General features: G+C 44.2%; 1 protein-coding gene across 1 annotated transcript in view; it reads left to right on the forward strand.

Moving 5' to 3' along the window:
- The window catches only part of OBSCN (obscurin, cytoskeletal calmodulin and titin-interacting RhoGEF), a 740,285-nt gene that overhangs the window by 280,031 nt on the left and 436,243 nt on the right, over window positions 1–24,011 (forward strand). The window contains exons 56-64 of the mRNA XM_082257722.1: window positions 255–515; window positions 3,333–3,605; window positions 6,183–6,449; window positions 13,264–13,530; window positions 13,938–14,204; window positions 16,040–16,312; window positions 18,932–19,198; window positions 21,577–21,843; window positions 23,292–23,564. Coding sequence (XP_082113848.1) covers window positions 255–515; window positions 3,333–3,605; window positions 6,183–6,449; window positions 13,264–13,530; window positions 13,938–14,204; window positions 16,040–16,312; window positions 18,932–19,198; window positions 21,577–21,843; window positions 23,292–23,564 — 2,415 coding nt within the window. The remainder of the gene's footprint in view (window positions 1–254; window positions 516–3,332; window positions 3,606–6,182; window positions 6,450–13,263; window positions 13,531–13,937; window positions 14,205–16,039; window positions 16,313–18,931; window positions 19,199–21,576; window positions 21,844–23,291; window positions 23,565–24,011) is intronic.

A 24,011-nucleotide genomic window follows, 5' to 3' on the forward strand; every position in this document is an offset into this window, starting at 1 on the left:
CATTGTAACGAGATTATCAATCTTATTCATTTTGCCCATCAGTGGTCACTATGTTCTGACTGATTGGTGTAGATCAGGGGTCTTCAAACTATGGCCCTCCACTTGTTCAGGAACTACAATTCCCATCATGCCTAGTCATGTCTGTGAATGTCAGAGTTTTCCAATGCCTCACGGGATGTGTAGTTCCACATCAGCTGGAGGGCCGTAGTTTGAGAATCCCTGGTGTAGATCCTAATTCCTTTGCTGTCTTGCAGTTCTCCAGTTTGTGAAGAGTTTACAAAATGTTGTGGCTGAAGAAGGCTCAACTGCCTGTCTCCGCTGTGAGGTCTCCGCCAAGATGGCCTCTGTGGAATGGAGAAAGGGTGCTGAGAAACTCCAGGCCAACCACAAGTATGAGATGAAGCAGGACGGGACTGTGCGGGAGCTGATCATTCATAATCTGGAGCTGGAGGACACGGGGGAGTATGTTTGCATCGCTCGGAGCAAAAGAACTACGGCCACACTAACTGTGAAGGGTACGTTTTGTGTGAGGTCTTAAAGGTTCAACTGTTCTTTGATAAATACATCCAAATATGAGAACTTAGCTGCTACAATATGTATAAAGCCATACAGATACCTTCATTGTCTCCTCACTTTCTCTGTGCTATATTGATATGCAGGGTTTTTTTTTTCTCCCTCCTCCAAATAGCCCTTCAAAGTTGCAATTGTTAAAAGTGCATCACAGATCTCAGCAAGTTCCATCAAGTGTAGTAACACTGTCAAGGAATTTACCTTTAGACCACAAGCTGATTCAAAGAAGAATTAATTTAATACTCGTATACGAGGAGTCAGGTTATATCGACAGACTTCTGTGAGCTTCTATAACCCGTCTGGTTTGCATACCTGGCTCCTATCCTTATATACATTTTGGACACCCTTAAAATTGAAACCCCCCCTCCCTTCCTTTGGACAATGATTGATGGCATATACCGCCTTTAATATATCCTAAAGAGGGGGGTTGAACAGTAGTCTATTGTATTATTCTTCGTCTACAAACATCTGTACAGGATATACAGAGTCAGGCAATGTAGTAAGTCTTTGTAAATGTGAAAACTTTAACAAAGAACATATGACAGGATATGCAGTAGCCACTGTTTAAATTATTAGCAGAATCTGCTGAAGAAATGCAGTTTCTAGGTATACTCTATATATGTATACATAAATGATTATAACACACATAATAATTATGAAACATTCATAATTTCTTTAACAAACACATTCAACAGAAACTGAAGACCCCGTGGGCTGATGCGTTTTGAGGAATTCCACTTCTAAGTTCCATCCAATTGTATCAACATATACAACAGAAACTGAAGCCCCCGTGGAATTCCTCGAAACCCGTCAGCCCACGGGGTCTTCAGTTTTTGTTTTATATGTTGATACAATTGGATGGAACTTGCTGAGATCTGTGAAGCTCTTTTAACAATTGCAACTTTGTGAGTATAATACTTACTATGTTTTTATACAATAAATGATTTGTCTCAGGATAATGCACTAGATCGGTGCACCATCTGTATGTTTTTTTATATGGTTGCAGCGGTGTAGACCAGTCTTTTTCAACCAGGGTGCCCAGGCCTTGAGGTTTCTTCAGGGGTGCCTTGGCAAAATGCCTAAAAATTGCCCCAAAATTGTATACAAGCCAGTGGGTGGATGAAACCCGCCTTTTAGTTACACAAAGCCAAATGTTTTCATTGTACCCCATTACAACCTTCTAGCTGTAAACCTCCTAACGATCAATGACATTATCAGTTGATAAGGAGGATGTCAGTTTCCTCCATACCATCCTTGTTTGACCCGCCCTTGCCTCTCTCCATCAGCTTTGGGGTCTCAATAGCTGATTGATGGAGAAAAACTAAGGGAGAAGAGAAACATTAGAATACTAGTCAGTTTGCAAAAGTGTATTGAATTTGGAAGAATAAATCACCCCTAACGTTGGGTGTTGATGTTGCTGCATTATGTAAAACTATCAGAATAGTTTTTAAATTTTGGAATTGGCCGCTTCAAGACTGTCCATAATTTTGGAAGGTGCCTTGAGATTTTTCATAATTTTAAAGGGTGCCTTGCAGGGCTTTTTTTCTCGGAGAATAGGTGCAGGAACTCCCCCCTTCTGAGTCACCCCTTGTCTCCGCCCCATACCCACCTCTGAGCACCATCCCTTGGTTCCACCCTCTACCCACCTCCCAGCCACGACAAAATACCACAACTATCAACAATAGATTCACCCCAGCCACATTAGACCCCCCCCCAGTAGCAACAATGGCTCTCCCACCCTCCAGCAACCAACAACAATAGATCTCTGTCTTAACAATAGATCCCTACCATCATCATAAGACTCCCAGCAACAATAGATCCCCAACAGTGACAAACGATCCCTCAGCAGCCAGCATCAATGGACCCTCTAGCACACCCCACACCCCTTGCCGTTACATACAGTCAGTGCTGGAGGTGCCAGAACTGCATTCCCTTGTGTTCCCGCTGAAAAAAAGCCCTGGTGCCTAGACAGAAAAAAGGTTGAGAAACACTGGTGTAGACTTCCCCAAGTCTTTGAGGGCAGCAAGACCGGGACTATCCACTTTTAATCATACCCATCTGGAGGGTCCATTTTTCTAAACATAGGAGACTTTGTGTGTGTGACTGTTCCAGATAGCCTTTATCTCCACCATAGGTGTGCGCTGCCTACTGCATTAGGGTGTGAACCCCAAAGCTTAAACACACATGCCTTTCTATGTAGCCTCAGCTGCACTGCACAGTGAATGAATGGGAAGTGCTCTGTGCTGAGCGGCTTCCTGTTCATTTACAAACTGAAGCATTGCAAACACAGTTTACTATGCTTCAGTTATGAATGAACACAGTGAGTGAGTGTGTTCACTGCGTTCATTTAGAAAAGGAAGGTGCTGGTAAATTACATATTTACTAGCCCCTTCCCCCACTCTCCATTCTGGGAGTGCAACACAGAAGGGAAGCCCAGGCAGTAGGGGGAACCGGCATTGCACGCGTTGATTAGGGTGTGCCCAGGCACACCCTCTGCACACACCTATGGTCTCCATCCTCTACCCACCTCTGAGCACCGTCCTTGTGATCACTTCCGACCCACCTTCCAGTACAGCCCCTTTTAGAGAATACATTCATTTGTAAGGAATTTGTTAATGATAACAGGAAAGTTGGTAAAATACAGTAGATCCCCTGCATCCATCAACAAAAGATCCCCCTAGCAACAATAGACCACACCACCATTAATAGATCACCACCATTAAAGGAACTAATTCAAAGATTAAACCATATGTCTCTTTTAGAATTAGATGTCACCATTGTCCGTGGTCTCAAGGATTTGTCCGTCTTTGCCGGAGAGGACGTTGTGTTTAAGTGTGAAGTCTCTCACGCCAACGCAAAGGACATAGAGTGGACATTGCAGGGGATTACACTGTTAAAGAATGAGATGAATGAGATCTGGGTGGAAAGCGAGAAGGTCCATGTCCTGAAAATGAGCAGTGTGACACAGGAGGACACCGGTCCTGTGACTTTCAGAGTTGGGTCACACATATCTACAGCTGAACTTGTGGTTAAAGGTAACTTGGATTCAATGGTCAAAATACAATGTCTGTCTCTGGTTAGAGCAGGGGTCTCTAAACTTTCAAAACAAAGGGTCAGTTTACTGTCCTTCAGACTTTAGAGTGGCCCGACTGTGGCCAGTGGGAGTAGGAAATACCCCATCATTAGTTTTAGTGGGAAAAATAGTGCCCTGTTGCTGGTATCTGTGGGAATAATAGTGCCTCATTGTTCGTATCAGTGGGAGGAATAGTAGCCCATTATTGCTGTTTGTGGGAGGAATAGTGTCCCATCATTGGTGTCAGTGGGAGGAATAGTAGCCCGTTATTGCTGTCTGTGGGAGGAATAGTGTCCCATCATTGGTGTCTGTGGGAGGAATAGTAGCCCGTTATTGCTGTCTGTGAGAGGAATAGTGTCCCATCATTGGTGTCAGTGGGTGGAATAGTGCCCCATCATTGGTGTCAGTGGGTGGAATAGAGCCCCACTGGTGTCAGTTGAAGGAATAGTGCCCCATCAGTGGTATCAGTGGAAGGAATAGTACCCCATCATCGGTATCAGTTGAAGGAATGGTGCCTCATCATTGGTATCAGTGGGTGGAATAGTGCCCTACCACTGGTGTCAGTGGGTGGAATGGTGCCCCATCATTGGTGTCAGTGGGTGGAATAGTGCCCCATCATTGGTATCAGTTGAAGGAATGGTGCCCCATCATTGGTGTCAGTGGGTGGAATAGTGCCTCAAGGGCCAGATAAAGGCAAACAAAGGGCCACATCTGGTCCCTGGGCCACAGTTTGGAGACCACTGGGTAGACCAACATTTTTTAATTATGATGGAAAAGGAGCACTTAATTATGCTTGGATACTCCAGTTATCAATGTCTTCCTATAAACCGGTCAGTGGTACCCACAAACAACTTGGATACCCTATGGGTCCACCAGGAGTGCCTAGTCTGAAATTTTAAACTAGTAGATCTGCATGAAGATTAATGTTGATTTGGCCATCCTTCAAAGCAAGACAGACAAAGATTGCTTTGGTTTTTTCGCATGCGGGAGCACGCTGTGCTTTCTAATTGGCCTGGCGGTGAAGGAAGAAGGAGGGGGGCCGAACTTACAAGGTACAGCGCCGCGGCGCTGTCTCCTGGAAGTAGGGCAGGGTACCTGTCAAAAACAAGTACCCGTTCCCCCCTGAAAGGTGCCAAATGTGGCACCAGAGGGAGGGAGGAAGCATATAAGCAGAGGGTGGTGATTAATGGGGAGTACTCGGATTGGGCAGGTGTGGAATGTGGGGTCCCCCAAGGCTCTGTCCTGGGACCAATCCTGTTTAATTTATTCATAAATGATCTAGAGGAGGGGATATCTAGTACAATCTCAGTATTTGCAGATGATACTAAACTCAGCATGCCAATATCTTCTATGCAGGATGTGGAAACCTTACAAGCGGACCTGAACAAAATAACGGGGTGGGCAACTACATGGCAGATGAGGTTTAATGTGGAAAAATGTAAAGTAATGCACGTGGGCGTCAGAAACACAAAAGTAAGCTACTCACTAGGGGGGAAACCTCTGGGTGAGTCTAGGATGGAAAAGGACCTGGAGGTACTGGTGGACAACAGGCTTGGCAGTGGCATGCAATGCCAAGCTGCTGCAAGCAAAGCCAACAGAATACTGGGATGTATAAAAAAGGGGATTCACTCCAGAGATAAAGAGATTATTCTCCCTCTCTACAAGACTCTGGTCCGGCCACATCTGGAGTATGCTGTCCAGTTCTGGGCATTGGTCCTCAGGAAGGATATGCTGGAACTGGAGAGAGTCCAGAGAAGGGCAACAAAGATAATTAAAGAATGGAGAACATCAGCTATGAGGAAAGACTACAAGCACTGAACTTATTCTATCTGGAGAAGAGACGATTGAGGGGGGGATATGATATCAATGTACAAATACTGTACTGGCGACCCTAGTATAAGGAACAAACTTTTTAGAGAAAGGAAATACAATAAGACACGTGGCCACTCACTAAAACTAGAGGAGAAACGGTTTAACCTTAAATTACGTAAGGGGTTCTTCACTGTCAGAGCAGTAAGGATGTGGAATTCTCTTCCACAAGCAGTGGTATCAGCAGGGAGCATCAATAGTTTAAAAAAACTACTAGATGGGCACCTTAAAGACCACAACATACAGGGGTATACAATGTACAACATACAGGGGTATACAATGTACAACATACAGGGGTATACAATGTACGGTTAACAGCAAACACACACACACATCATAGGTTGAACTGGATGGACTGATGTCTTTTTTGAACCTCACAAACTATGTAAGCTGTAGTTCCACTGTCGGGTGGAACTCCGCTTTAAACTACATAGGGGTTTTTTCCCTGTCAGGGTGGTAGGGATGTGGAATTCACTTCCACAATAAGTGGTGTCAGCAGGAAGTATTGATAGTTTAAAAAAGCTCTTGGATGTTTATCTAAAAGCACCTTATATAGGGATATGGGAAATTATTATGAGCATGTACACCCACACAGGTTGAACTGGATGGATTGGTGTCTTTATTTAACCTTACCAACTATGTAACTAAATTAACCTCTTTGTCTTTCCAGCTCCTCTCCCAGTGATTAAAAGACAACTATCTGATGTTGAAGTGGAGGAGGACGCTACGGTGGTTCTACAGTGTGAGCTGTCCCAGCCTGGAGTGCCCCTGGTGTGGAAGAAGGGCACACAGCAGATCAGTCAGAGCGCCAAATACAATATTCTGGATCATGGCGCCATTCAAGTCCTGCAGATCCTCAATGTGACACCTGCCGATTCCGGTGTATACATGTGTGATATCGGAAACCAGCAGACAAAGGCCAAAGTCACTGTGACAGGTAAAGAGTTTTTTTGACTTAACAAAATGCTAAGAAGAAGAATTTACTTATTGATAATAATGCCAATAATAGTCACATTCAACTGGTTTTGTTCCGTAATGTTAAAAATATTTCATCTACACTAAGTGGCCCAGTCAGTTCTAATGAGTGTGAAAAACATGCCCCAGCGTTTATAGCCACATGAGTGGCCAATGAGCAGTGTAACCCAATCACGATAGTGCCAAGAGATGTGTCAAGACAAATGTTGATTTCCAAGACATAGGTGTGAAGGTTTGTGAAACCAAACCAATTCTAATTTACATGATCCAATCACTAAGTGCCATGAAGTCTGGGGCAGGTGTTAATTGTCCATGTTACATGGCTAAACAGCTGAATTGTTGGCATTGCTGTGACTACTATTAGCTATACAATGATCTAACTACTGTAGCACTGCCCCTGCAGAAACTGCTGGATATTGACTCCGTGGGCTCCCCTGGTTACCAACACACGGTTATAATTAGATAAAGTTCCTGGATCCCTTCTTGCTCCTGTTGGCTCTTCAGAGAAATAAACAGTCTAAGGGTGTTGGTTTTTTGTTGTTCATTTTGTAATTGGGATAGAAGAAGGAAATAGTGGGATATTCCACCTGAACTATTCACATGGATGAAGACTTCTATCTTCAGATCTTCTTTAGTACTTAGGAACAGCCAGGCTATTAATCCACAATGCCACAAGTGTAGATGGGGTTAAGTCTCTTGTTCTCTTTACTCTCTGACAAGACGACTTGGTGAAGATATCTTATCTTCAGGACACTCTCACTAGCATCCTCTTCCCGCTGACACCCATCCACTGACTATCCTTGGAGCAGGGGTGGCCCCCTTCAGGTCAGGCCCCTTGATACGAGTTTATGTACTCACTGTACTGCAGAGACAGATCCTCCAATGTCTCCCCTCTCAGTCAGCTTCCCAGGACCTCTGGGTTCAGCTCCTCACTGTTACTCTCCTGGCCCTCAGGACGACGCCCTGAGGCCACATGGCACCTCTACAGAGGAGAAGGCAGCCGCCCCCTCCCTCCCGGACACTGCTCCCCAACTAAAGACCTTGAGCACATGTGCTCCTGGCTTTTATACAGTATCTCAACATGCACCGTGTCAACTTTCCCTCTGCCATTCATCAGGACAGTATCAAAGCCCATGCAAGGTCCCCAACTAAAGACCTTGAGCACATGTGCTCCTGGCTTTTATACAGTATCCCAACATGCACCGAGTCAACTTTCCTTCTGCCATTCATCAGGACAGTATCAAAGCCCATGCACCCATTTGTCAGGTTTCCTCCCACTGTCCAACATGCCTCCCTATTGGACCAGCCTGAAACACTCTCTAGACTGAATGAGTTGCACTCTGAGCACAATGAGCAGACCTCACTAACAAATCCTGCTCTCTGGTAGGCAGAGAACAATACAGATTTACCTGCAGCTCTTCTGGTAAGCAGACAGAGGTCAAACTATACTTTCTCACTAGCAACTACCTAGGAGGGTACCACACTACCTTCACAGAGAAACCTAAAATGTATTTAAAATGTCAGCCAACCCAGATTTTTAATTTGTGGATGAAGTCTGTTGGCCTCTGGTGCTTGCATTTAATCCGAGGCATTGGGTTGCCAGGCATATTGATTCTTATCATGGAGTACTTACCAGGATGATGAACAATGTTGTCTTCACCACAGCATCATTGTTTTGGTTGTATCCACTCTACAAAGTGGGTTCTGTGGTTGGACACAGGTATTTTGTAGGTATCTTTTTGGTACGGTGCTTTGTGTAGGTGAATCAGGACCGAAAAACACCAGCTGATTTATTAACCACTTGCCGACCGCCGCACGACTATTTACGTCGGTAGTCAGCCCCTCACAGGCAAAGCGACGTATGGCTACGTCGCTAGCCTGTGAGGGTCTAGGGAGCGAGCGCACGCCGCTGGAGGTGTGCTCCCGCTCCCACGCGGTCACGGACCCCCCCGCGCGTGTGCCCGGCGGACCCGATGTCGGCCGGGCACTCGCAATCGTCCGTTACAACGGAATAAAGGCAGGCGGCTAATGTAAACAAAGCCGTCTGTCATTCTCCCTTGTGTAAGAATGGAGATCAGACGGTTCTACTATGTAGGACCGTTGATCTCTGTTCTTACACAAGTAGCCACAGCCAATCACAGTTAGAAACACGCCCCTAGGACACACTTAACCCCTCCCTCTCAATACAGTTAACTCCTTCACTGCCAGTGTCATTTTTACAGTAACAGTGCATATGTATAGCACTGATTACTGCAGTAATGTCACTGGTAACCCCAAAAGTGTCAAAAATGTCAGTCAAGGGTCCGATCTGTCCGCCGCAATGTCGCAGTCCCGCAAAAAAAAAAATCGCAGATCGCCGTCATTACTTAAAAAAAAAAAAACAACAAAAATCTTTCCCTTTGTTAGTAAACGCGATAACTTTTGCACAAACCAATCAAAATACGCTTTTTGCGATTTTTTTTTACCAAACATATGTAGCATAAAACAAATTGGCCGAAAATGTTAAAAATTTTTAATTTTTACATTTTTTTGGGGGGAATTTCATTTAAAAAAATGTGAAAAATATTGTTATTTTTGCAAAATTGATGCTCTTTTTTTGTTTATAGCGCATGATCAAAAAATCGCACAGGTGATCAAATACCACCAAAAGAAAGCTCTGTTTGTGGGAAAAAAAGGATGTTAAATTAGTTTAGGTACAGCGTCGCACGACCGTGCAATTGTCCGTTAAAGTCACGCAGTGCCGAATCGCAAAATAGGCCCTGGTCAGGAAGGGGGTAAAATCTTCCGGGGCTTAACCACTTTACCACCGGAGGATTTTGCTGTCTTCCGTCCAGGCCACTTTTTGCGATTCGGCGCTGTGCGACTTCAACTGACAATTGCGCGGTCGTGCGATGCCGTACCCAAACGAAATTTACGTCCTTTTTTTCCCACAAACAGAGCTTTCTTTTGGTGGTATTTGATCACCTGTGCGATTTTTACTTTTTGCGCTATAAACAAAAAAAAGAGCGTTTATTTTGAAAAAATAACAATATTTTTAACATTTTTTTATATGAAATTCCCCCCAAAAAAGATGTAAAAACCAATTTTTAAAAAAAATTTTGGCCAATTTGTTTTCTGCTACCTATGTTTGGTAAAAAAAAATCGCAATAAGCGTATTTTGATTGGTTTGCGCAAAAGTTATTGCGTTTACTAACAAAGGGAAAGATTTCTGTCATTTTTGGTGTTTTTTTTTTTAACGCGTAATGGCGGCGATCTGCGATTTTTTTTGTGGGACTGCGACATTGCGGCGGACAGATCGGACCCTTGACTGACATTTTTGACACTTTTGGGGGTACCAGTGACATTACTGCAATAATCAGTGCTATATATATGCACTGTTACTGTAAAAATGACACTGGCAGGGAAGGGGTTAATTTTATTGGAGAGGGAGGGGTTAATGTATGCCTGGTGCTTACTGACGTGTGGGGGGGGAGGTGACTGAGTGAGTCATGGACAGATCGGATGTCCAGCTATGCTGAACACTCCGATCTGTCACTCCCTGTCACTATGGAGATCCGTCCGCTTGTGTTTACACACAGCGGGCGGATCTCCACACTAGATCCCTGGCGATCGGGGCAGAGCAGCGGCGATCGCCGCTGCTCCTCCCCTGGCCCGACTCCCGCTGTGAATGAAAACAGCAGGAGCGAGCCTCCGGCGGCGCGCAAACGCTGCCCAGAAGGGGGAGTGTCTGACGACGTTAATACTACGTCGTCAGACGATAACGAGCCACTCTGCCGCAGTAATATTACTGTGAGCAGACGTAAAGTGGTTAAGTGGTTAAAGAATCTAACTAAATCTCAAGGCACTGAAGGTATACATTGCCACCATCCCATAGATTTATACAAGAAATATAAAGAAGCATTTCCTCTCAGTTTGAGATTTTATGGGCAATTAGAAAACACAATCAATGAAATTATATAAAAACAATTAATATTTATTATTTTATTACATATAAAAACGACAGAATCATAGATATAATAGTACAATCAATAGGTCATTCATAGGAACAAAAAGCACCCTTGGATAGTTACAGATTACTGGGAGCAATGGTCCTCATGAAGAGGGAATGTCCAATTCCAAACACTTTAATGAACTTTCAGTTCTGTTCTTCTTCAGGGACAGAATCTCCACCTCATCAAGAAATGTAACTTTCTATATTTCCATACGATCCCATGAGGATGTCCTATTGAGCTTCACCTCAATGATTAGGAGAAGATGTTTTATTTTTGTCAGAATCACCACTTCCCAAAAAGATTTCTCTGCCCTTGTAGGACCGCAGGGAAGGTACATAATAATCCCACAAAACACTTGGTCAGTGCCTTGCAGTAATAATGAGCAAAAAAAAGGGGGGGGGGGGAGATATTCACATCCACCAAGGAAAACCTGGTATTCAAAATGATACAAGTTTCTCCCTCATGTATAACAGGGTGAAATCGCAAAGCAACATCCATACAGCCTCGCCGTGAACGAGGAAAGAAATCCACCTCCTCTGCTGTGACGCCGTTTCCTCCAATGCTTCACCCTGTTATACATGAGGGAGAAACTTGCATAGTTTTGAATACCAGGTTTTCCTTGGTGGATGTGAATATCTCCCCCATTTTTTCCCCCTCATTATCACTGCAAGGCACTGACCAAGTGTTTTGTGGGGATTATTATGTACCTCCCCTGCGGTCCTACAAGAGCAGAGAAATCTTTTTGAGAAGTGGTGATTCTGACAAAAAAATACTCATCTTCTCCTAATTATTGAGGTGAAGCGCAATAGGACATCCTCATGGGATTGTATGGAAATATGGAAAGTTACATTTCTTGATGAAGTGGAAATTCTGTCCCTGAAGAAGAAAAGAACTGAAAGTTCATTAAAGTGCTTGAAACGCATTGGACATTCCCTCTTCATGAGGACCAGTGCCATCTTAAGAGCATTATAGGCCCCCGGACAATGCAGTGCACTGGGACCCCGCCTACACAATCACCCAGGAGAAAAAAAAAGGAAATTATCGATAAGGCGATATTTAATGGTACAGCAGTGCCAGGCTAATGACAGCTTCCAATTTTGGCAGCTGGGTCCAGTGAACACACACACACACACGGACTGGAGTCACACTAGACTGTCCTGTGTGTGTCCATTCCCATGGAGGCAGACAGGCGTTCCTGCAGTTGTGGACTCCCCCTCCATGGCCCAAGTGGCCTGACAGCAGTGCAGGGCTGACAGGCACTTGCCACCTGCTAAGTTCGGCAGTGGGATGCACACGGGAATCGGGACTAATGCTTGGCTGGGGCGTGCCCATTCAGTAAGATGCCCCTGATGAGGACCATTGGTCCCAGTAATCTGTAACTATCCAAGGGTGCTTTTTGTTCCTATGGATGACCTATTAAATGTACTATTATATCTATGATTCTGTCGTTTTTACATGTAATGTGGACCCATTTGAGGTCCTGGATGTATTTGTGAATTTTTCAAAATAATAAATATTAATTGTTTTTATATACTTTCATATATTGTTTATTTCTAATTGCCCATAAAATCCCAAACTTAGAGGAGATGCTTTATATTTCTTGGATTTATTGAAGAATTTCCTTCTGGGTCTAGATCAGTTGATTTGGCCAACTTCGACCTATGCTGTGTTCTGAAATGGCTGGTGAGTTTCTTATTGTTATAGAGGAAGGCACAGTTTACACTGCTTCAGGGATGAATGGACACAGGAGCGATCAGTGCTGATCGCTCACTGTGTTCATTCAAGGAAAGAAGGGGCTGTGTATTATTTATTGGCCCTCCTGCCCTCCATCCTGAAACAACCCCCTGTGTATCTGCAGCAGCCAGCAGGAAAGGAGTGGAGGGAAGGGGACACACAGGGGGAGGCCCAACAGCAGGTGGAAGGGGGTGCAGATCCTAGAAGTGATCCCCCTGCAGCACAGCCAAAGAGGAGTAGAAGCTGGCAACACTGCAGGGGGATCCACAGGAGTCAGCAAAAAGGCAGTACAGCCAGCTCATCAAGTGCCTCGGACCCCTCCTTTTAGAATGATGGGGCCCGGGAAGAAGGTCCGGCTGTACTGCCTTGTTAGTGTCCCTGGCTGCAGGTCACTAAGGTGCTGGGACATGGTAATATTGTCGGGGCCTGTCTTGGGTCTTCTGCTGTCAACTACTTAGGACAGAACTTTTCTGAGCTGGATAGGGATATAGGTATAGGACAACAGTAGGCAGGAGTGTATTTACCTTAGCTTTATAACACAGGAGGCATTTTACCAACCCTCTCAGTGTAGCCCACTTGGTGAAATACCTCCATCCTCAATCCAGCAAACTTTCCTATGCAGTTTTGCCCATGCACAGTCTTTCTTCAGAAAGCTTCCCCACCAGCTTTTTCCTCAACTTGTTCATGCATGCCACAGCCCCCATTCATTTCTATGCAACAGCCATACTCTGCATTACCATTGGAGGTCACCATAAATATGGTTCCCCAATAGAAACAAACAGGGCAGAGGGGTGCATGTGCGGGATGAAGAAAGCTGGGTTGGGACACTTTCAAAAGCAAGGCTGTGTGGCTCCGTGCTCCAAGCAGGGCTACACCGTGAAGATGGTTGGAACAGGAAAAGAGAAGCCTTACTCCAGGTGACTGAACTCAGGGAGGTGAGGGCATGCTTTAAAGGACAGCTTGTACTAAAGGTACACTTAACCGTTACTATAAGAATATTCACAGTTTGTGTTTAAAATGCTATCCTTTATTCCCTGTGCTCTGATGCAGCCATTCCAGTCGTTTTTGAACAGAAACCTGAAAAGTGCAGCTGTGAGGAAGGTTCTGCGGTCATTCTACGAGCCCAGATCTCCAAGTCCAATGCCCCCGTCCAGTGGAAGAAAGGGGCCTCGGCAATCAAGCCCAGCGACAAGCTGGAAACACGACAGAAAGGGAAGACGGTGGAGCTCATTATACATCAGGCTCTGCCGGAAGACTCTGGAGATTATACCTGCGATATAGGAGATCAAAAGGCCACGGCCACAGTGACTGTGACAGGTGAGGTCAAGGAGGGGCCCACACAGGTGTCAAACATCTTTTATAAAGATGGCTGTATGGCTGCAGTCCCATATTCACATGACATCCCTAATTAACAATAGTGAAAATAGATAGGATGGGATTTTTTTTATAGTGCTATTTGAGTCCACAAACAGGAGTAATATAAAAACAAATGTGTTTTTTTTTTTGTGCAAAAGTTAAAATCCATGGATATATAAACAATTTACATATATATAGTTCGGACAGTATCTTGTTACATTGTACTGAATCCCAAGCAAACTTATATCTTCTACATGTTACTCCAAAATGGCTTCTTCAGGCAGCATTTAAGTAAAACTACAGTAGGTGAACTGATTTATGTTATCTTGACTCAACTATTTAAAACCCAACATGATGTCATTTCCCAGCACTACCTGTGGAGTTCACACGACACCTACAGAACGAGCAGGGAGAAGAGAGCGGATCAGTGACTCTCAGAGCAGAGATCTCCAAACCTGGTGCCCCGGTGCAGTGGAAGAAAGGTGGAGCAGCCATTAAACCGGGTGCCAAGTATGAAGTGAAGCAGTCTGGACACGTGGTGGAACTTCATATACACAAGCTGCAGCAGTCTGATGCAGCTGAATACACATGTGACACCGGCGACCAAAAATCCATGGCTACAGTGTTTGTTAAAGGTAAGAGGGGTCCTTCACTGACCAGTACAGGAGGGCTGTTAAAAGTATTAAAATGAGGGGCATATAATCACCTATCAAATTCTATGGATGGGACCTTCTCAAATATCCATCATTAACATGATCATTGGCAATATACTGTATATTGGACACATTAGGTGATGCCTTTTCGAGGGTCAAGTCCATTATCCAGTGCTGTATTTTGGCCTAGGCCAACAAGGCCCAGGCCTAGGGCGGCACTTTACAGGGGGGCAGCAAAAAAGCCGCCCCCTCCACCTGAGACTCTATTGGCCGCTGGTTGCTAGAGCCGCCTCTCTCATCCCCCCTCTCTCTCTCTCACCCCACCAACCCTTCCTCCCTCTCTCTCTCTCATCCCCTTCTCTCTTATCCCCCCCTCTCTCTCTCTCTCATCCCCCTCTCTCTCATCTCTCTCATCCCCCCTCTCTCTCTTACCCCACCTCTCTCTCTCATCCCCCCTCTCTCTCTCTCTTTCCCCTCTCTCTCTCCTCTCCCCTCTCTCTCTCCTCCCCCCTCTCTCATCCCCCTCTCTCTCTCACCCCCTCTCTCTCTCACCCCCTCTCTCTCTCATCCCCCCTCTCTCTCATCCCCCCCTCTCTCTCTCACCCCCCTCTCTCTCTCACCCCCCCCTTTCTCTCTCTCTCACCCCCCCCCTCTCTCTCTCCCTCACCCACCCCACCTCTCGTGAGATCTCAGGGGTTCATGCTGGGACTTGTAGTCCTTCAATTTTGGAGGGAGTCACATTCGTTAAAAAAAGAGTGGGGCACATTTACATAGGAGGGGAAGGGGGTGGGGTGCCCAATTTTAGTCATGCCTAGGGCAGCTCAAAACCAAAATACACCACTGCCAGTATCCACAAGAGAGATTTTCTGGAAGTTTTGGTTCATTGGAAGCTCATTGATTTAATTGGGCTACCTTAACCCAACCCACGTTAAAATGCAACATAAGACACGCTGACGCACTGTGCACCAATAGGATGTAAATGGGCCCTCAACAATATCTTCAGCACTTTCACGATAGTCACAGCATAAACCACCTAGGATTTAGAAACAGGGAAATACACTGCCTGGCCAAAAAAAAAAAGGTGCCACATGGAATTACCTAAGCAACTAACTAAACTAAGCATGCAGTAACTCTCCTATTGGATAATTACTGCATGTGCCCAAAGAATGAGGTCAGCTGACCACCTGAATATACTGAATGACCAGGTTATTCCATCAATGGATTTTTTCTTCCCTGATGGCATGCGCATATTCCAAGATGACAATGCCAGGATTCATCGGGATCATATTGTAAAAGAGTGGTTCAGGGGGCATGAGACATCATTGTCACACATGGATTGGCCACCACAGAGTCCAAAACTTAACCCCATTGAGAATCTTTGGGATGTGTTGGAGAAGGCTTTGCCCAGTGCTCCGACTCTCCCATCATCAATACAAGATCTTGGTGAAAAATGAATGCAACACTGAATGGAAATAAATCTTGTGACATTGCAGAAGCATATCGAAACAATGCCACAGCGAATGCGTGCCGTAATCAAAGCCAATGAAATATTAGAGTATGTATTTTTTTTGGAGACAACTTTTTTTTTTTTTTGTGGCCAGGCAGTGTATAAAAGAGTGGTGGAAGAAAAAACACCAAGGGGTGTAAGTGTAATCATTTTTAGCAGGGGTTCCCCAGGACCTGAAAATATTTTTCAAGGGTTCCTCTGATTTGAAAAGGTTGAGAAAGACTGTTTTAGGTCAGTTTGTTGGAACACCGTCATCACATGCTGAGAGGCAAGGTGGGAACAATAACCTATGCACTTTATTTTGTTTCAGAACCAGAACCGTATATCGTGGATCAGCTACAGAATGTGTCAGTAGAGGAGGGAGAAGACGCCATCTTCAAGTGTAAGGTGTCGAAGGATAATGCTCCCAATGTCCAGTGGTCTCTGGCTGGAGTTCCATTGCAGAACAACGAGATGAATGAGATTTCTGTCCACAAGGGAAAAATCCACACCCTTACCCTGAGGAAGGTCTCTCTGGAAGACTCCGGCTTGGTCAGTTTCAGGGTTGGCCAGAACGGTACCGAAGCAAAACTAGAAGTTAAAGGTAAATATTGCGAGGTTGAGAAGGACTTTGTATTTTTCCCCATTGAGGTAGAAACAGGCTACAGGTGTGCGGGTGGGTGCAGCGTGGTGCGACAGCAATAACACACACTCAGTCCAGATGTAATAGAAAGAACTTGAAGAAGTTTTTTTCTATTAAGTTCTTGAAGAAAGCCCAACCAGGAACACTCACGGGTGAACAGCAGACTGTAACAGAACTGGTCTCAGCCGAATTGACAGGGGGGAGGTTTCCAGGAAGAGTGGCAGATCCCTAAGCTTTCTCTAATCATCTGGAACCTTCACCTGCCACTGTTACTGCACCTAACAGACAGGTGTCCCTATACTAGCCAGATGCTAAATGGGTGCCAAACCCAGGAGCCAGGGTCTTAAATAGACTCTGCCTGACCCAAAATGGCCACCAGAGTCACATGGGCTGTCAGCATATAACCAGATCGCTGCCCCAATGACCCAGGAAACAATAAAGGAACCATGTTTCTCTAGACTTCCTCTCTGCGGTGGAGACAACCTGCAGTGGAGAAAATAGACTGCACCTGCCTACAGGCAACCTGGGGTTTTGTGTTCTTTGAGAAGTCTGTGGGTGGTGGAACTTCTATGACCATATGGCTATTATTAATGAACAAGGATACAAGGTCACATTTACTTTCCATGATGTCCTTTTTAACCACTTAAGCCCCGGAAGATTTTACCCCCTTCCTGACCAGGGGGTATTTTGCGATTCGGCACTGCGTGACTTTAACGGACAATTGCGCGGTCGTGCGACGCTGTATCTAAACAAATTTGGCGTCCTTTTTTTCCCGCAAACAGAGCTTTCTTTTGGTGGTATTTGATCACCTGTGTGATTTTTTGATCATGCGCTATAAACAAAAAAAGAGCGTCAATTTTGCAAAAATAGCAATATTTTTCACATTTTTTTATATGAAATTCCCCCCCAAAAAAATGTAAAAATCAAAATTTTTTAACATTTTCGGCCAATTTGTTTTATGCTACCTATGTTTGGTAAAAAAAATCGCAAAAAGCGTATTTTGATTGGTTTGCGCAAAAGTTATCGCGTTTACTAACTAAGGGAAAGATTTTTGTCATTTTTGTTGTTTTTTTTTTAACGCGTAATGGCGGCGATCTGCGATTTTTTTTGCGGTACTGCGACATTGCGGCGGACAGATCGAACCCTTGTCTGACTTTTTTGACACTTTTGGGGTTACCAGTGACATTTCTACAGTAATCAGTGCTATACATATGCACTGTTACTGTAAAAATACACTGGCAGTGAAGGGGTTAACTTTTTTTGAAAGGGAGGGGCTATGTTTGTCCCTAGGGGCGTGCTTTCTACTGTGATTGGCTGTGGCTTCAGATGTATGAACAGTGATCAAGGGTTCTACATAGTAGAACCGTATGATCATCCTTCATACACAGGGGAGAATGACAGGCAGCTTGTTTACACAAGCCGCCTGACTTTCTCCCTCTCCCCCGACGATCGCAGAGTGACCGGCGGACACACGCGCGGGGGGGGGGAGGGTGCGTGACCGCGCCTCCGGTGGCGCGCGCTCGCTCGCTCCCTAGACCCTCACAGGCTAGCGACGTAGACCTACGTCGCTTTGCCTGTGAGGGGCTGACTGCCGACGTAGATCGGCGTTAGGTAGTCGGCAAGTGGTTAAATAGGTAGATACACCCAAACCTGATATGCCCCAGGTTGGGCCCAGCACTATACTCTGCAATAAACTGATAAAAAAAATTATACACTTATTGGGATTTTTTATTTTTTTATTTTTTAACCAAAGACATGTAGCAGAATACATTTTGGACAAAATTTATGAAGAAATTTTTTTTTTTTTTATTGGATATGTTTTATAACAAAAAATTTTTATACACTTATTGGGATTTTTTTTTTTTTAACCAAAGACATGTAGAAGAATACATTTTGCACATAATTTATGAAGAAATTAGATTTTTTTTTTTTTCTTTTTGGATATGTTTTATAACAAAAAGTTTTTATACACTTATTGGCAAAAGCTTTTTATACACTTATTGTTTTTTTTTTTTTTTTTTTTTAACCAGACATGTAGCAGAATACATTTTGGACATAATTTATGAAGAAATTTGATTTTTTTTCTTTCTTGGATATGTTGTATAACAAAAATTTTTTATACACTTACTGGCAAAAGGTTTTTATACACTTATTGGGATTTTTTTTTTAACCAAAGACATGTAGCAGAATACATTTTGAAATAAAATTTATGAAGAAATTAGATTTTTTTAATTGGATAAATTTTATAACAAAAAGTAGAAAATATTGTTTTTTTTTTTTACATTTTTGGTCTTTTGTCACCTATATCACAAAAAATAAAAACCGCAGAGGTGATCAAATACCACCAAAAGAAAGCTCTATTTGTGTGAAAACAATGATATAAATGTTATTTGGGTACAGCGTTTCATGACCGCACTATTGTCAGTTAAATTAATGCCGTGCTGAATAACAAAAAAATGGCCTGGTCATGAAGGGGGTCAAACTTTTCGGAGGTCAAGGGGTTAAATTAATTAATTTATTTTTTTTATTTGTCTGGAGAACACTTTTAAACTTCTACTTTTTTTTTTATTAAAACCCCAGCAGTGGAACTTAAATTTGCAAAGTCCCTGCAGCCAGCCGAGGCAGAAGAGAAGGGAAGCGTGACGCTGAGCTGCGAGCTCTCCAAGCCCAATGTGGCGGTGGAGTGGAGGAAAGGATCCCGGGTGATCAAACATGGCGGAAAATACGAGGTGACCGTAAAAGGATCGATTCACAGTCTGCATATTAAAGACGTCCTCCTGGAGGATGCAGGCGAATACAGCTGTAGCGCAGGCAGCGAGAAAACCTCAAGCAAGCTGCAAGTGAAAGGTAAGGAGGGGCAAGGCTATGCAGTCATTCTAATGTCAATTGCCTCTCCAACAAAGGTACTGACAGAGAACCTCCAGGCTGCCAATTAAGTCATTGTTGAACTGCTTCTGCCATTTGGTAAAGTCAGAAGAATAAGTCAGCATATTTTAGGATTGATTCATATTTTATAGTCTTTCTTTTCCTGATCTGATTAAACTTTCAATGCAACCACTTGCCGACAAGCAGACACCAGGTTGGCAGGTTCCCGTGAATCGCCGCACCTGTACAGCGTTTCGCGGGTGTGTTCCTGGGGGCGCACGCCCACTCGCCAGTGAGGAAGCCGATCCACGGGGCCGGTGGCTGTGATTTCCATCGGGGCACCCGCGATCGCTCCCAGTGCAGAGAGAACAGCGCTCTGCTGATGTAAGCATGTCTGTAAGAATGCTTTGTATTCCTTCAGAAAATGCAAAGCGATCTCTGAATGGCACCCATGCCGAACCGCCAACCTTCTATGTTCATAGGAAGCCAGAGGCTGGTGGAGATCTCTGTAGTAGTGCTGTAGTAATGCTGTAGTAGCAGTGTAACAGTTGTGTAGTAGTGGTGTAGTAGAGGTGTATTAGAGGTGTAGTAGGGGTGTGTTAGAGTGTTAGTAATGGTGTAGTAGCAGTGTAACAGTTGTGTAGTAGTGGTGTAGTAGAGGTGTATTAGAGGTGTAGTAGGGGTGTGTTAGAGTGTTAGTAATGGTGTAGTAGCAGTGTAACAGTTGTGTAGCAGCGGGGTAGTAGTGGGGTAGTAGAGGTGTAGTAGTGGTGTAGTAGTGGTGTAGTAGAGGTGTATTACAAGTGTAGTAGGGGTGTGTTACAGATGTAGTAGTGGTGTAGTAATGGGGTAGTAGCAGTGTAACACTTGTGTAGCTGGGGCGTAGTAGTGGTGTAGTAGTGCTTTAGTAGAGGTGTAGTAGGGGTGTGTTAGAGGAGTTGTAGTGGTGTAGTAATGCTGTAGTAGCAGTGTAACGGTTGTGTAGCAGTGGTGTAGTAGTGGTATAGTAGAGGTGTAGTAGTAGATGTGTAGTAGAGGTGTAGTAGCAGTGTAGTAGTGGAGTAGTAGATGTGTAGTAGAGGTGTAGTAATGGTGTAGTAGCAGTGTAGTAGTGGTGTAGTAGAGGTGTATTAGAGATGTAGTAGGGGTGTAGTAATGGTGCAGTAGCAGTGTCACAGTTGTGTAGCAGTGGTGTAGTAGATGTATAGTAGTGGTGTAGTAGAGGTGTAGTAGCGGAGTAGTAGAGGTGTAGTAGCGGTGTAGTAGGGGTGTGTTAGAGGTGTTTTAGGGGTGTAGTAATGCTGTAGTAGCAGTGTAACAGTTGTGTAGCAGCGGTGTCGCAGAGGTGTAGTAGAGGTGTAGTAGGGGTGTGTTAGAGGTGTTGTAGTGGTGTACTAATGCTGTAGTAGCAGTGTAACAGTTGTGTAGCAGCTGTGAAGTAGTGGTATAGTAGATGTGTAGTAGTGGTGTAGTAGAGGTGTATTAGAGGTGTAGTTGGGGTGTGTTAGAGGTTTAGTAGTGGTGTAGTAGAGGTGTAGTAGTGGTGTAGTAGATGTGTAGAAGTGGTGTAGTAGATGTGTAGTAGTGGTGTAGTAGAGGTGTAGTAGCGGAGTAGTAGATGTGTAGTAGTGGTGTAGTAGAGGTGTATTAGAGGTGTAGTTGGGGTGTGTTAGAGGTTTAGTAGTGGTGTAGTAGAGGTGTAGTAGCGGAGTAGTAGATGTGTAGAAGTGGTGTAGTAGATGTGTAGTAGTGGTGTAGTAGCAGAGTAGTAGATGTGTAGAAGTGGTGTAGTAGATGTGTAGTAGTGGTGTAGTAGAGGTGTAGTAGCGGAGTAGTAGATGTGTAGAAGTGGTGTAGTAGATGTGTAGTAGTGGTGTAGTAGAGGTGTATTAGAGGTGTAGTAGGGGTGTGTTAGAGGTTTAGTAGTGGTGTAGTAGAGGTGTACTGGCGCTGTACTTGCGGTGTCTACTACAGTGCTTTCCAGCTTCCAGAGGGATTCCATACAGTAGGTATATACTTTATTCCGGGCCAATGTAACTATGTAAAAGTATTCATACCTGGAATTCTTCTTTAAATAAATCATTCTAGAAGTAGAAAGGACTTCTTGGATAATGAAGCCATTTAGCATAAAATAAGGATTGGCTGTACGGTAATCATACTGGCTATTAAAATTAGGCTTAACTGAACTGGAGCTTCTCTTGATGTTATAACGAAAATAATGTTAACATTTAAATTATTTTCAGCCTTTTGCTGCCCCTTACCCTGTGGCGCCTGAGGCATCGGCCATCCCTACTCATCCCTACTGTTTGTTATGTTTCATCAATCACTTCTCTGTGTTGACTGTGGATGATGTGTTTCAGCCCTGCCTGTAGTTTTCACACAAGAGCTATGTAATATGGAACCGGAGGAAGGCGGAACGGCGGTGTTAGAGTGCCAGGTCTCCAAAGATGGCGCCCCCGTGGAGTGGAGGAAAGGAGCGCTGGTACTACAGCCCAGTGATAAGTATGAGATGAGGCAAAGCGGCACTTTAGTTGAATTAGTGATCCATAACGTGGACCTGGAAGATTGCGGCCAATACACCTGCAGCACGGATTCCGCCCAGACTACCGCCTCCATCTTCGTACAAGGTAACTGATATTAGGATGGGGGTGCCTGATGTACTTTCAGTGCCACAAAGATTTTTTTGTGATCTCATAATTTTATTTGCTACATTACACTTTATCAGTATAATCCCCAAGTGCCCTTTATCACACCAAAGGCCAATGAGGACAGACACTCGATACTTTGTACTCTATAGGATAGTAAGAGCTTCTCATTTATTCAATTATTTGGTAAATTCTTCTCCATTGTAGTGAAGATTAGAAAAGCCATCATCTGAAGAATCCGCAGAATCCAACAGTTCCTGGAGTGTTATGAGGAGTGTCCCCGTGGCTTCCTCCCCCGTTGGCCACTGTTGGGCCCAGTAGTAATATAGGAGCTGACAGATTGAACCACAGAATGCAAATGCAAGACCAGAAATCTGACACACCCAGAAGTGTCGGATTCTGCAGATTCTTTAGTCCAAGGAGTGCCCTGTGGAAGCATTCGATTTGCAGAGCTTTACCTCTGACTCGGCATTGGACGTATTGGATCTCTAAAGGGTGACAACTTCCTCCACACAAGGGTCAAGGATCCTACTTTTGCAGGCAGAGGAAAGGCTAATTTATACTGTTCATTTGGACAGGCAATACGTCAATCAGAACTATAGGCAAGACTTTTTTTTCCATATTGGATAGAGTAAGGGAGGGTCATAACCCCTGTAAGGTTTATTTTTGCTATCCTTGTCCCATTGGGGAGATTTCCCTTCACTTCCTGCCCCATAGCCAAAACAGGAAGTAAGAGGAAATCCCTGTAAATTAAGGGAATCCCTTGGAGCCCCACCAGGTAACCTTTTGGATTTTTTGAAAAAACGCCTAAAAAACGCCTGTAATTAGCAACGCCAAGATGTGAACGTAGCCTAATAGAGAGGGGGGATCTCCCTAACTGAGACCAAGACAGCAACAAAAACAGGACAGGGGTTCTAATCCTTCTCTACTCTATCCAAAACAAAAAAAAAAAAAAAAGAAAAGTTTTGACTTAAAAAAAACAAGCCCCCTCACTAACCTTTGTAGATATGCTGTAGGTTATGTGGAGCAATTCATTCTCAATGTTCACACTCCTTCCCCTTGCATTTACGATTGACTACTGCATGTTATATTTCTTGTGATTTTCGAACACATTGCTAGATTTTTGTGGCTTCTCTCCATGCTTCACAGTTGGTCTTGGGCTTGTTTTCTTGCCTATAGGAAGGATCAGCGCTCCATTATGCAATGCAAACTGATACAATGTGTATAAAATATTAGAATTGCAAAGTTTTTAGTAATATGTCTTTGAGGATATTGAGTAGCTTTCTATGTAACTTTTTATGTAACTTTTTATGTAACTGTTTATGTAACTTTTCTTTGTAACTTTTTCTAACCATTGCAATTTTGGTAAACAAAGGTGTTTTTACTGTTCTTTGATGTTTTTTCTTTCTAATCTTGGAACCCGCCACCAGAGAGTAACGTAGACATAGTATCCGCTTTAAAGAACACGGACGTCTTTGCGGGGGAGACGGCCATTTTCTCCTGCGAGCTGTCCAGTGCGCACGTGCGGAATGTTCAGTGGTGGCTGGACGGCTCGCCCCTCCAGAACAGCCCCGTCAATGAGATCTCCGTGCACGGGGGCACTGTCCACACCTTAACGCTAAAAAACCTGGGGACCAATGACTCTGGCGTTGTCACCTTCAGAGCTGGCTCTCTTCTATCTTCTGCTAAACTGTTAATCAAAGGTATTATAAAAAGACTAACACGAGCCTAACTGAGCTGGATCCAATCACCTGCTAGTGTTTTCCCTTTCTGGACCAATGGCAAAATGTATTGAAGTGGGAAACTGAAAGGGGATTTTTGGGGATTTGAAGGAACTGGAGATTCATAGATATTAAAAAATAGGAAGCCTCTAAAATTCAATCATAATGCTTAACAGGCCCACCATTGGTGAATGGGATCCATGCTTCCCCCATCATCTGACTGCTACATTCTGTATACTTATGTTATACCCCCCCCCCCCTTTGAGTCATTTATTGCCTCAGTCCAATATCCACTTCTGAGCACTATCCTCTATAGCCAGCAACAATAGATCCCCCAACAGCAAAAGCCCCCCTCTAGCAACAATAGATTTCCCCAACAACAAAAGCCCCCTCTAGCAACAATAGATCCCCAAAGCAACAATAGACTCC

The sequence above is a fragment of the Pelophylax lessonae genome (assembly GCF_965119305.1).
Source record: "Pelophylax lessonae genome assembly, chromosome: 5".
NCBI classification, from domain to species: Eukaryota; Metazoa; Chordata; class Amphibia; order Anura; family Ranidae; genus Pelophylax; species Pelophylax lessonae.